Source organism: Lissotriton helveticus, chromosome 5_1 (assembly GCF_964261635.1).
Source record: "Lissotriton helveticus chromosome 5_1, aLisHel1.1, whole genome shotgun sequence".
Taxonomy (NCBI): Eukaryota; Metazoa; Chordata; class Amphibia; order Caudata; family Salamandridae; genus Lissotriton; species Lissotriton helveticus.
In genome coordinates this window covers 81,449,062-81,463,900 of record NC_136065.1, presented here as the reverse complement: position 1 = coordinate 81,463,900, position 14,839 = coordinate 81,449,062, and the positions used below count along the sequence as shown (strand labels likewise).

General features: G+C 51.5%; 1 protein-coding gene across 1 annotated transcript in view; it reads left to right on the top strand.

The window, feature by feature from the left end:
- Positions 1-14,839, top strand: part of LOC144754162 (E3 ubiquitin-protein ligase TRIM39-like) — a 97,594-nt gene that overhangs the window by 28,180 nt on the left and 54,575 nt on the right. The window contains exon 4 of the mRNA XM_078641744.1: positions 615-637. Coding sequence (XP_078497870.1) covers positions 615-637 — 23 coding nt within the window. The remainder of the gene's footprint in view (positions 1-614; positions 638-14,839) is intronic.

Sequence of the window (14,839 nt, the reverse complement as noted above, 5' to 3'; positions counted from 1 at the left end):
ATAAAGTCTGTGCACAGTGAGACAGCCCAAGAGTACTTGGGACTGCGACCTCAAGACACTAGGATCTACAACAAGGACTTCTGGCACTTTATTCACTGTTAATGTAATAAAAAAGTGGCAGAAAACAAAGGTGGAGCACAACTCTCATAAGGGGGTGCTGCCTCTGTCTTCTTGGCACTGGTTTTACTACCTCTGAAGCCAGGGTTCGCACAAGCAGTGACCGGTCACAAGGGGCAATCCAGGAGTCGCAGTTGCAACCCCTGGCAAGTCCTAAATGAGGCCCATGCATGTGACCCTGTGGAGAACATCATACAATGAGTCAAGTGACTTCATTCAGAATATCAGAATGTGCTGGGTTTTGTGACTCCATTCAGAATGACAGTGTGCTGTGTCATTACCATTCAGAATATCGGTTTCTGCTATGTCATGTGGTCTCATTCAGAATGTCACATTCGGTGCTTGGTCATGCGATGCCACAAAATGTGCTGTGTCATGTGACCCCAGCCACTGTTTTCTAATCCTAGATCGAATGAAGTGTTTCACTCCTACAAATACTACCATAACTTTAACATTATCTCTGGAAACTGATTTCACTTTGTTTCTCTGTTTTGCAGGATGTCAGAAACACCATAAGCAGGTAAGGCTGGTTTATTATTCTCCTGTCAGTGTGTAAGGAGCAGGTCTCACTGCTGCAGTGTGTAACTGCCACTACTAAGCTCACACAAAGTGCTAGGAAACTTTCAGATCCTCATAAAATCACTTTGTATCCTCCAAAAAACTTTTAAGTCCACAGAACATACCTTTGATTCCTCTGAAAACTAAAGTCCCCTGAGAAACTCCCTTGTATCATCAGGAAATGCTCTTAAATTTTCCTAAATCCCGGTGAGTCATCAGAAAACTCCTTTGAATCTTGAAATAATTGCTACAGAAATGAGCTGCTGTCCTCACAAAACCTATTTGTATCAATAAAACCTACATGAAGTCCTGAGAAGAGTTCCCTGTACACACAGAAAACTAATGCACATTCTGGAAACTTCCCCTCCGGTTTCTGTAATTAGGAGTTGTGGAAAAACAAATTCAAAGTTTCCCAACTACGTTGCCAGTCTTCAAAACATCCCTTCTCTGTTTCCAAACAGCATTGAAATGTAATTAAAGCCATGTTCAGGTCTCATTCTTTAGTAAATTCCCTCCAATCTCTCCATCTTTGGGCATGTTTGTGTAATGTTTCCTTGCTGCTGTGTTACTCAATGTCCCCTTTGCGTAGTGTCCACGCTTATTCACATTCTTAAGTGGTCTGCGTACACCCATGGAATATCATGGTACGCCCGTTAGCACTAAAGTATGGTTCACAACATCTATTCACCCACGTCTCAACCAGGCGAATCCTCAGGGTCACCGCCCTCTATCTGTTGCAGCTCATTTAAGCGGTTGTCCCAACATGCTGCTATGGGTTCTCGACTCAGTCCTAACATTTCTATTTTTTTGGGGGGGAAAACCTTTATTGAAAAGGATCAAGACAGACACAGTACATCGTGCAATACGGTAATACAATACACAGCATGAAAAGAAAATTCAGCGCTCCAGCATACACTGATATTCATCGTCAGCACAGTAAATAAACACTAAAAGAATGTCAAAGTTTCAGCTCAGTCAATGAACCCTCCCACATTCGGAAGTACAAATTGAGCGTGGTCAACAATGGAGGACAAGGGAGAAAGGGGCAAAATCGCGCACATCAGGATAGGAAGGTAGTCACTGACCAGCACTGGCGGCCGCCGCGGACCCAGGGCCGGCGGGGAGAGGCAGTGCCACTAGGGCGAGAGCGGAAAAGGAGGTATGCAATCAGAGGGCCCCAAATGTCAACTGGTCTGGATTTAGCAGGCATCAAATCCCAAAACTCTGACAGGAGAGTGTGGCACCGGGAGGCGTCCTCCGGCCAACTCTCAACTTTGGGAGCCGGCTTACGAGCCCAACACATGGCCACCCTATGCCTAGCAAGGACCAGAAGAATCGCAATCGGGCGGTGGGAGGTGTCGGGGCAGTACTTAACAAAGCCGAGGAGGCACAGAGGTGGGTCGGGCTGTACCGTTGCACCAGTAATGTCAGAGATGGCGGAATAAACCCCCCACCAAAAATCCGAAACCCTAGGGCACAACCAAGCCAGATGAGCAAAATCCGCCGCAGGGGCGGCACAACGCACACAATTATCTCTGGGAATGAGCCCAAGCCTATGTAATTGTGGCGAAGTACGGTAAAGCCTATGTAAGTACTTGAAATGGATCAAGCGAAGCCGGTAATTTGGTGACAGCTTCTTAGTCTGATTGCAACAGTAGAGCCAGTCAGCTGGTGAGATTTTGGTGCCCAGATCAGCACCCCATGCCTCCCGAGCACGATCAGAGGAAATGGGGGCAGACAATAGGGAGAGGGCATACATTTTGGTGACTAGTTTGTGTGGGGACGAGGAGGTGTAAATGATATCCAGAGCAGGCATGTTGGTGGGGGGTAGAGGAAGCGTGGAGTGCAGCTTCCGGCACGTGGCACGTAGCACGTAGCTGGTAGAATAGGAGCGTGTCCTGTAACCCCGATGCGTCAGGGAGAGTAAAGAAGGTGTTTTCCGGACAGAGGTCCGCCACTGTCATGAGGCCCAAGCGCGCCGCACTCCTGGACATGCTGGAGGCCTGGAAGGAGGGACAATCTGGGTGATTGGCTATGGGCATGGAGTTAGCAGACAGCAATGGGATGCTGGACAGCCGACGCAGACAAGACCAGGCCCAACGGAGCGTCCAGACCATGTCGACCTCAGCCCAGGGGCAAACCGCGAGCGCAAACAAAGCTGTGGACAGAGGCCATCGGAAAGCTATATCCGTCTCTACGGCGACGTGAGATTGATAAGGGGAGGGGTGGATCCAAAAATGTAGGAAGCTAGCCTGGGCGCATAGGGCATACAGCTTAAAATCAGGCGTGCCCAGTCCGCCGGCCGACAAGGGTAGAGTAAGGATATCATAAGCTACTCTCGGTTGTTTGCCCGCCCAGACCAATGAAATGACCAGGGAACGTAATTTGCGGAAAAAGTGAGCAGTGAGAGGGATGGGGATATTCAAAAACAGGTGGAGGAATTTTGGAAGGACCACCATTTTGGCGATTACGATGCGACCCGCCAAGGACAGCGGAAGACGCCTCCATGCCGTGATCTTGGGTTCCAGCCAGTCCACCGCACAACCAAAGTTCGATCTCCACAGATCGTCCAGATCCCTACTGAGCCAGATACCCAAATAGCGCATGGGGCCAGAAGCCCACACCAATGGAAAGTCCAGTGGAAATGGCACAGTAGTGTCAGTGAGCGGAAAAAGAACCGACTTGCTCCAGTTTACCTGGATGCCCGAGAGCCCGCCAAATCGAATAATCTCGCGAACGAGAGGGCTAAGGTTCTCTTGGGGATGACGAATGAAAAGCATAATATCGACCGCATACATGTAGACGAGTAAGGAACGTGACGAGAAACCAATACCCCTGTGAGTATGCCGCAGCCTGGCGGCTAGGGGTTCCATCACTATAGCGAAAATCATGGGGGAGAGCGGGCCCCCCAGGCGCGTGCCACGAGCGATGGCTATGGGGTCAGAGACTTGGCCGTTAATGCGAAGACGTGCCAAGGGATTGGTGTAAAGGAGGCTGACATTACGTAGGAAGTGGTCGCTGAAGCCCATACGTGGCAAGATGTAAAATAAGAAGGGCCACTCAAGCGTGTCGAACGCCTTTGTGACGTCTAGCAAGACGGCCACCGCCGGTAGATCAGGGTTGATTTGGTGCAAAACTGAAAAAATTGTGCGGAGGTTGTGGGAGGTTGCCTTTCCAGGGATAAAACCCGATTGATCGGGAAAAGCAATGGTGGCAAATGTAAGAGAAGGCGGAAGGCGATCAATTTAGCGAAGATTTTATTGTTAATATTGATGAGGGATTAAGGGTGATAGGAGTCGCAATGGTCGGGTGGCTTGTCTGGCTTAAGAAGAAGGGTTAACAGTGCCTCGCGCAAGGAGGGTGGGAAGGAGCCAGAATCGAACGAGTTGTTATACATGGCAGCAAGATGTGGTTCCAAGTGAGCGGCAAACGTCTTATAAAAGGAAGTCGGCAAACCATCTAGTCCAGGAGCCTTGCCAATATTTCCTCCCTGGAGAATGGTTCATCAAGGAATTTGCGATGGTAGTCTTCTAGCCAAACTAATGCGAAATATTGATCAAAGTTAACCCGGGGGCCGGGCGGTGCCGGCTGAGTAAAGCTGTGAGTAAAAATCGAGGAAGTGGGACTTAATGACATCCGGAGAGGTGGTCCTGTCCAAACCGCCATCGCTCAGGGCCATTACATAGGACGCGGCGCGAGTCGGGCGAAGAAGGTTGCGGAGAGAGTACACCCGGGGCGGTCCCCCTCTCCAAAATGGCACGCCCGGCCCTCCCTGCACAAGAAAGATAATTCGCGACCAGCCTCGTCGGAGAATTCAGTGTGTTTCTGGCGCAGTTTCGCCAGAGTCTCGGGGCAGGGGCTTGCAGCCTGGGATGCGTCCAAGTCCCTGATTTCACCCTCCAGCTTCGCCAGAGTAGAACGAATCGAGCGAAGGATGCCTGCCTGCCTAGAAATACACTCGCCCCGAATGACGGCCTTAAACACTTCCTATAGGATGGAAGCAGACTCCACCGAGCCCACGTTGAGATCAAAATAATTAGTGATCGCGGTCTGAATGTCCGCACAAAAGACGGGGTCTCGGAGAGCCGTAGAGGAGAGGCGCCAAGTGAAGGCACGACGCGCGGAGGTAGGAGGGCGAAGGCGAATCTGGACTGGTGCATGATCGGAAAAGGTGCGAGCCATGTGCCTCGCATCTGAAAGCCAAGAGAGAGCGTCCGGAGAGGTCAGCCAAAAATCCATACGGGACCAGCAGCCCCGCGCACCGGTGTAGTAAGTGCCCTCACGTGCATCAGGAAAGGAATGACGCCAAACATCGTAGAGTACTTTGTCGGTAAGAATAGATGAAAGGGCCGCAGCAGCGTATGGATGAGATGTATGAGAGCCCGACCAATCAAGAGTCGCAGACAGGGTAACATTAAAGTCCCCACCCCAGAGGATCGCCGCAGGAGGAAACAAGCATTAACAATGCAACGGTTTCGCCTTTGCAAAAGTTAGAGCTATTGGCATTGTAAATGACAAAAATGTTATTTATGTGTTGGTTTTGAAATCCGATAAATAAATGGCATTGTCATTTACATTGCCAATAGCTTAATCTCTCGCAAATGTGAGACCTATTGTACCCTACTGGACGAGCTCAGCTGACAGCAATTACTACCACACACACACCCAGAGCCACAGACACCCAGAGCCACACACACACAGCCATCCACACACACCCAGAGCCACACACACACACACCCAGAGCCAAACACACACACACACACACCCAAAGCCACACACACACACCCAGAGCCACACACACACACACACACCCAGAGCCACACACACACACACCCAACAGCATTCTGTGAGTCGATGATAACAAAATATGCGTTATCCGATCGGTTGATGCGCCAGATTCAAAGTTGTGCCCCATGAAGTGTGGAATAAAGTGCACAAAACACTTTGTGACTGGCTTTACCGCATGGTATTCCCTCTACATACTGTTTATGTTTGCATGTCCTTCGGCGTAGGACCTGGAGGAAATCGTGCATGCAAAACCCAAGGTGCTAACCATCAGTACTACCACATTGAGTCACGTATTTTACCGTAGACACACAATGGGGAAAACCCTTTAATACATCAAGCCCCGAGAACAGATAGAATATCGGATGCAAGCAAGCACTGTTTTACAGCAACCACACTAAGCAGCTGGAAACACTGCAGGCCCCTTGCATCAGCAGCAGGGAGTAAGACGGGAAGATGCATGGGCCCGACCAGGGATCTTTGCCTGCCTTCCGGAAAGATAATACATTCTAAAAATTATAGATCTGAAGAAGGGAGATGTGCATTTAACCCCCATCCCTTTCAGTCAGTGCTGCCCTGACTCAGGCCCGTCTGAAGTAAAGCAAGACTTGGCAGTTTACATATACAGTTGATAAATCATTCAGACACCGGCTTATTTATTCCCCCTACCAAGCTGCACACTTCCGCAGCGAGATGAAAGGACTTGGGCTGCACCGTGCTGGTTGCTGTAAGTGCCATTACAGGCAGCCTTCTGAATTTGCATGAATGGGTAAACAAGGATGGAAGATAAAACAATTTTCTCTTGTCGGAGCAGCGTGCACGGGTGGCAGGGCGAGCACAGCTGCTGTTACGCACCTCCAGGCTGCCTCCCGTCTCCGGTCCTCTGTATCCTTCTTGAGTGCCATGGAAGCAGCGAACTCCATCACTTGGACTTATGGGACGAAAATAGGTCTTTAGCTCAGCCGGTCAATAATGGCTGAAAGCACATAATACTTGAAAGTCCTGCCTAAAAGCATCCGGAGTTGGTTTTTCCACTGGACTCTGGTCTGCAGTTACCCAGTCTCAGCGGAGGGCACGGCGTCGGGGCCCAGGAACGTGGCCTGCTTCCAAGTAGCAAAGTAATGAGATCCCGGCGTAGTTGTACGTTTTCTGCCTCGAGGAGGTACGGGGCTCCGGGCCATTTATTAACTCTCCCCCTTGCGTCCTTGTCGGAGTGCTGTACGGCAAGGCATAAGTCCTAAAACAAGCTGGAGCATGGGTCAGTCGGGAGAGCCAACCACATTGGCTCTCCCGACCACGAACAACGGAGGAAAAAAAATAAAAGGCCACGGACAGTGGTGGGGAGGGAGGAGGCACGGACAGTGGGCGGGAGGGAGAAGGCACGGACAACGGGAGGGAGGGCAGGAACAAATGGATCGCTGACTGCGGGAGGAGGGCGGGACAACTTCTCGGCGAGAGGGAGGGTGTGGGGGGCGGGACGTGCGGCAGGGCATAAGTCCTAAAACAAGCTGGAGCAAGGGTCAGTCGGGAGAGCCAACCACATTGGCTCTCCCGACCACAAACAACGTAGGAAAAAAAATAAAAGGCCACGGACAGTGGGCGGGAGGGAGGAGGCACGGACATTGGGCAGGCGGGCGGGAGGGAGAAGGCACGGACAACGGGAGGGAGGGCGGGAACAAATGGATCGCTGACGGCGGGAGGAGGGCGGGATAACTCCTCGGCGAGAGGAGTGGGCGGGAGGGTGGAGGCACAGACAGTGGGTGGGCAGGCGGGAGGGAGAAGGCACGGACAATGGGAGGGCGGGGGATAAACAAATGGATCGCTGACGGCGGGATAACTCCTCGGCAAGAGGGAGGGTGTGGGGGGCGGGACTTAAAAAAAGAGTCAGAAACGCCCACGATTCGCGTCGTGACGGGGAAACAGTGATGGACAACCATGTCTTCCAATGGCTAGCCTCCATTTATGGAGCTAGCCAATGGAAGAGCAGGCGGGACAAAGCCCCCGTACTGTTCTAACATTAGATTTCGCCTGCGCGAATGCCAGGCGAAACCTAAAAACCTCAGTACCACCTCCAAAATGATCTCAGGACTGGAGTGCTGTCAACATATACCAGATTGTGTGCGGTACTAATGCCACGTACATAACTTTGTCATCCAAGGGAATCCGAATCAGAATATTTTATTGTGTGATTCATTTAAAGAATTGCAAAATGAACATTACTGCCCTTATGGAGATGTAAAGCCCAAAACAGAAAAATATTTAATTCAACACTGAAATACACTTTGCTAAGATATTGTTATAAATATTGACAATAAAAATAAAGAATAAAAGGATATAATTAAATCTGATAAAATAATGTGTTCACTCAAACAGTAATGAATTAAACTGAAATCTGTGCGTTGACAGAATCTCCAAAGGTGGCACTTGTCCTTAAAAAAAATTAACAAAGTTTGCCATTGGCACAAGATTTTGCTTCAAAAGGCAAAACGCCAGTGTGATGCAAGATTGACCTAAATAGCATGCAAATTAAACTAGGAAGTATACATGTGACCACCTCGTGGCTGGTGAACCTTTACTGTAGGTCACAGTCATTGATCCAAATGACGACATTAATGGTTTCTCCGTTGCTTTCAGACACGTTGCGTAAGAGAATGTGTTGTCTTTGTTTTTGTTTTCTGTCACTTTTCTGTGGCAAGGATTAGTAGGAGCATGGCAGACTTACTGAAGGAGTCACTTTTAAAGGGGCTGAGGTCTGTATGTAAACGACCCTTTTGTCTGCCGTTTCCATTAATTAGTTTGTTGTATTATTGTGTTGAAATCATCCCTTTCACTTGACCTGATAAAATTAGCAATTATCTGATAAGAAAGTTACTTAAACAAGTGATGCGGATACACCTGCAGGGCAAAATAAAGCCACACTGGTTTCGGTTATGTGTTTAACATATTTCTACAAGAATGCTTATCGTGTCAGGCCAACTTTTAAGACATATCCTGATCTGAAAGTTGTCAGCAGTGTGTGTTTCTGTATGCGGGACCCACCCTCATCTCTGCTTGTGCACACCTACTCTCCTGCGAGCCTCGCTCCCTTTAACCCCCCACCCCCTACCCTCTTTATCCAGGGTCGAATCATGCAGGGCCCAATGGGCTGGCCTGATAAGTCTGCGTGGGGTCGGTGTTTCGGCTGTTTTATAGTGCACTGGGTCGGTTTTTACTTCTGAATTCTCCGATATTACTGCAAACATTGCTCAGAGCTGCTGAATTTGGAACTGAGGCACCAATATAATCTCGGCGTCAGCTCAACATCCAGAGATTCTGAACAAATCAGTTCATCTTCCCGTGCCTAAAATAATAATGAATGTGTCTGTGTGTAATGTAGCTGGGCCTCGTGTAAAGTGCTATAACAACTTTGGGTCGAGTACGCGCTATATAAAACTACAAAAAAATCTCAAACCCATGCATTCGTCCAAATGTTGTAAAAAGACTTATAAAGCGCGTCTTTCAAGCTCAAAACCGCCACACTATGCAAACATGGGTCACTTTTTATAGCAATCCTCTGATCTTTTATTTTGTATCCATGTTAATTTTCAGTCCTAGTCCGACCCTGTCCATAATCCTTATTTTAAAGCCCTGCCCCCTCACCTTGAGACCTCCTCCTCCCACTCCTCCAATTCCCTGGTGCCCCTTGCCCTCCCCCACCCCTAAGCCACCCTGCCTGTCCCCTGTGCGGCCGCCCCCTCTCCTCGCCCATGTGCATCCTTTTCACTCCTGCCCCACCCCTCCCATACTGGCCCCCGTCCATGCACCTAACCTGTGCCCGCAGAGTCGCGGAGGAACGGGACCCTGGATGGGACGAGCCCGAAGAACAAGGTCAGGAAGAGCAGTCCAAAGAGGCAGCCCAGCTTCACCTGCAGCAGGTAGTCCATGGCGGCGGGCAGCTGTCGGGTGCTCCAGCACACTCTCCGCTGCAGCTGCCACCAGAGGGAAGCTCCGGCAGGCTCTGTTCCCGGCGGCTTGAAGCTAGTTCACTTCGGGATCTCCCAGCCGTGTTCTGGGCTTCCCTCGCCGCCCACCTCCCGCAGCGACCGTCCAGTCCAGAGCGCAGGACCCGCCCACGCCCCGCCTCCTCACCGGCCCTGCCTGCAGCCGAGAGTTTCCTCGAGGCGCGCTACTCGCTTCTGAAGCTACCCTGTGGTGCACATGGCAGGATTTACCACAGAGACTGCCGCTGTGAAACTCAATTTCATGCAGGCTTTCTGAAACCTGTTTTCTCATCACGTATCCTGTAAACTTTAATCACGCTCTTGTTCACGCCCATGCCTGACCCAGCTTCCAACTTTGTAGCCTGGGTATTAGTCACATTCTCGAAACTTTTTCTCGCTTTAGTTTAATTAGTGAGTTAGGGTTTTCGAGTGAAAAATGAAATTTATAGACAATTCTGGTGGATCTTTATTTATTCGTTGCTTTATTCAGCGCGGTCTTCGCCCAGCATGGTTTCAGACACAAAACAAGTCCGGTCCCGGGCCGGCAGCCAATCACAGTGCGGCCCGGGGAATGACGTCACGGGGGTGTCCCGGCCGGCAGATTTGGGGGCGTGTTTTTCGTGCTCTCCCCTTCCCATTGGCTGGAAGGTAAAATTCCAGCCAATGGGAAGAGGAGAGGGCGGGACTTAAAACAACACAAGGAAATGCCCCCAAATCGCGTTTTCACGGGGAAAGCGTGATTGACAGCCAATCTCTTCCAATGGCTAGCCTCCATTTATGGAGCTAGCCAATGGAAGACAGAGGCGGGACCAAAGCCCCATATGTAGGACATAAGATTTCGCCCTGTGCGGGGCACTGCTTACGCAGTGCTACGGCCAGGCCGAAACCTAAAAATGAGTGAGTGAAAAAGTCTGCATCGTCACAATTAGGGCCGTAGACAGCGGCAATCGTAACAGGTTGTGCCAGTAGCAGGCCACGTAAAATCACATATCTGCTCTCCGAGTCGAGGATCACCTTGTGAGTCTGCCAGGGAAGGCCCCACAGCATCAGAAAAGAAATGCAGAGGAGGAGCTTCGCGCGCACCCAAGATGGTCGCGTGAGCACAGGGCTCCCGGACCCTCGCCACCTCCATCGACTATCCTGTAATTTATCCTGATTCGGACGACGGGTGTTTATTGGCACAGTTCTACTGCTCATATATTTGTTTCAGCGAACTTTTTTGGACTTCGGGGTCCAGAGCTACAGACTGTCGCAGTTTTCTGGCCTGCTCCAGGGTGACGCCCCGCGCTATCTTGTCTCGCTTGCCGTCCAGAAAGTGAACAACAACGGACTGTCAGACTTGCGTGGGCTGGCGATAGCTTTCGGTTTCGATTCCAGTCCGGAGCTCAACCTGACTTTGCAGGCTCCGTGGACGGCCGAACGCTCCTACACCCTTGGTCTCTCCGTTCCTACTACCGATCTGTAGCGGCTTCCAGATCTGAGACTGGCACCACATTCGCCCTTTTGGTCCTACATTTGCCTCCGCAGTCACCATTTTCACCCGTCAACAGGCGACCCGTACGGGTCCAGGATCCAAGATGGCCACCAAGCCTGAGGGTGGGAAGCGCGGGTCTAAATCGGGCGTTCGCGGGAGTGCTCTGCAAACGAACATTATGGACCGGTACACTCTAGCTAAGGGATCGCCGGGAGCAGTAGCTAATCCCTCGACGACGATGCCGGAGGACTCATCGATTGAAGACGAGCCCTCGCTGCGAGATCTCATGGGTGCCATCACTGGTATGAAGGCCTCATTGGGGCAACAATATGAGGCCTTGACTCTCAAACTGGATACGGTGGCGATTGATGTCAATCTGATCAGAGCGGACTTGGCGAAAACAAACGAAAAGGTCAAATCCCTGGATCTTCAGTCCTCTAGCCTGGTCACCGATGTCTCTGACTTGCAGGCTGAAGTCGGGAACTTGAGGAAAGCCAATGATTATTTCTCGGGGCGCCTAGAGGACTATGAAAGCCGTGCCAGGCGCAATAACATCCGCCTGATTGGGGTCCCGGAATCATCGACTGCTGCCTCGACGGACCTATTGGTGGAAGACCTGGTGCTGAATCACCTGGCACCCAAGGGTCTCAGCAAGTTCTTCGCTGTAGAACGTGCACATAGGATCCCTGGCGGCACACCTAAATCGGGTGCGAACCCTCGACCCATCATTGCGAGGATCTTTCATTTCCGGGACAGAGACGCTATCCTGCAGGCTTCGCGGCAGTCCGGTCCCATTGCCTTTGAGAACTCTACTGTCAGCTTCTATCCGGACTTTACACAACAGGTCCAGAAACAGAGGCTGGGGTTCCAAGGGGTCAAGAAGAGACTCCGGGAAAGGTCTATGAAGTATGCCATGCTCTTTCCTGCCCGTTTGCGGGTGGTACATAGGGATCGTACCTTTTTCTTCGACCATCCTGGGGTCGTGAGTGACTGGCTTGACACGCTACCTACGGATCCTGAACCTTTTGAGGACTCTGGCAAGTCGGATCGGGCGGAAGGTGGCCCTACAGAGCAGGAGTAGCTGTTGACTTTGACCCCGTACCCTTCCCGTTGGCTTTGAACTGTGCTATGTTGTGTTCTTAGTGTTTGCAAGTAATAGTCTTTTTGGGGGTGGGTGGGGGGTGAACGGGTCCTTTCTCCTCCTGGGTTTTCTTTTCGTAGACTAGTTGGGTGGTTGGGCGACAGGCTCCTTGGTCTTCAGCAGGGGTGCGGGGCGGGGGGTATAGTTGTTTTGACATTGTTGGGGGAACTGGGTTGTTTGTTTGAATTTTCTTGTTACTTGCGAGGCGAGGGAAGAGCGCAATCCTGGGTTTTTCTGCAGTCACTTTGGGTGTGGGACGGGGGAGGGGCTGAACATGGGGATGGGGGGTAGGGGACTCCGGTTATTGTGTTGGAACGTAAACGGGTTGGGGGATGGGATTAAGAGGCGGGTGGTGTTGCAATTGCTGAAACGTTTGACTCCAGATGTTGTTTTACTGCAAGAGACTCATTTGCTCGGCAACAAGTGCTACGCTTTGAATAGGCGTGGTTATCGCCTTGTGGCGCACTCTGGTTTCACTTCGGGCTCTAGGGGGGCGGGCATTCTGGTTCGGACCTCCCTCCCATTGGCCATTGATGATGTCATTCTGGATGATAAAGGACGATATGCCGCCATTGTGGGGCGCTGGGAGGGGAAGGTTCTTATTTTGATTTCTGTGTACGTGCCCCCGGGCCTCCAGGCCACCACATTTGCTGATCTGAGTGAACTTATCCTGGGTCTCCCCGAGGGTCTGCTTTTGGTTGGGGGTGATTTTAATGCGGTGGTCTCGGGGATGTGTGACCGTCACCCTCCCAGGGAACTGCCGAAGGCCTAGACTTGGTTGAGTGACTTCCTGGAGACGCTGGGGCTCACTGATTGCTGGCGGTTGCTTCACCCGGGACAGTTGCAATACACCTATCATTCTGGTGCTCATGGTAGTCTCTCGAGGTTGGACCACGTACTACTGCCCTCAGTCCATGCCTCCCTCATTCGGGAAGTTAAACACCTGGCACGGGGCATCTCGGACCATTCTCCTCTTTGGCTGGTGGTTGATGCACGGCAGGGTTCGGCGGGCCGAGTGGCTCCGATCAACCCCTGGTATTTGAAGGACCCCAGGGTCAGGGATGAGCTGGTTAAAGCACACGATTGTTATTTTGAGGAAAATGTGGGTTCTGTTTCCTCCCCTAGTTTGCTTTGGGAAGCTTACAAGACGGTCATTCGTGGCCAGGCCCTCTCACTGATTGGTAGCGTGAAGTTGGCCAACCATGCTGAGGTGGTTCGACTTGAGGGGGAGGTCACGGCCCTGGAGGAGCGCTTGGAATCTAGGGTTACCGCTGAGGGGTTACATCTACTGGAGTTGAAGCAACATGAATACAGGGCTCTGGTCACTGAAGCTGCTAAGGAAATGGGGAGGGAACAGCAGGGATGCTTGTATGACGTGGGTGATAAGGCTGGGAAACTGCTTGCTTGGTTGGATAAGAGGGAGAATGCGAGTCGTGTCGTCCCTGTGATTGTTGCGGAGAATGGGGAGTGTTGTACAGACCCTGTTGATATTGTTGCATGTTTTGCCGATTACTTCCGCGAGGTGTACTCCCAGGTGTCTGATCGTTCAGAGCAGGACTCCTGCCTGCTATTGCGTGATATTGCACTTCCCCGATTGTCTGACATTGATAGAGATGCTCTGGATGCCCCGCCTACTGTGGACGAGATTGCCGCTGCTGTCCGTTCGGTCCGATCCGGCAAGGCCTCGGGCCCTAATGGGCTCCCCATTGAGCTATATAAACTGCGCCCGGATTCGCTGGCTCCTCATCTGCGCTCTATGTTTCTTGAGTCTTTGGAGGTGGGTTTTCTCCCGCCGGACCAGAGACTGGCCACTATTGTTGTCATCCACAAGGATGGTAAACCTCGGGATCACTGTGCCTCTTTTCGACCCATCTCGTTGATTAACGCGGAACCTAAAATCTTGGCCAGGTTGCTGGCGACACGTTTGGCGACCGATATTGAGGAACTGGTTCACCCTGATCAATCCGGCTTTATACCGCATCGTAACACGGCGCTTAACCTCCGAAGGTTGCATGGCGTCCTGGCACGGGCCGAGACGCTGCGTGAGCCCGCCATCTTGGCGTCCTTGGACGCTACGATGGCGTTTGATACAATAGAATGGCCGTATTTGTGGGCGGTTCTTGCTAAGTTTGGTTTCGGTTCGGAGTTCGTTCGGTGGGTCAAATTGCTTTACGCCGGTCCCATGGCTCAGGTGGTGGTCAATGGTCGGGTCTCTGCGCCCTTCGCACTGAGCAGAGGGACGCGACAGGGCTGTCCCTTGTCCCCCTTGTTGTTTGCTCTCGCCTTGGAACCGCTGGCGGCCTGGTTGAGGTGGGAACCGTCCCTGAGGGGCATTAGGTGGAACTCGGAGTTTGAGGACCGTGTATCTCTCTACGCTGATGATATCCTGCTCTACCTTACATCACCCCGTAAATCCCTCATTGTGCTGTTTGATGTCTTAACGTCTTTCCGCAAAAACTCGGGTCTTGTCATCAACTGGTCGAAGTCCTGTGTATACGTCCTGTCGGGTGCCGCCCCCCTTCTGCCGAGTGGTTGTCCTATCGCGATTGTGAAAGATGGCTTTAAATACCTAGGCATTTTTATCTCGCTGAGCCCTGCACTGCGGTTTGACCGTAACTTACTGCCCCCTCTTCAGCGCCTTCGGGCAGATGTGGTCGCTTGGGGGAAACTTCCTCTCTCTCCCCTGGGTAGAGCGGCATTGTTTAAGATGATGTCACTGCCCCGCTTCCTCTACGCATTGCAAAACACACTTGACGTCGTCCCGGCTACATACTTCCGTGAGGT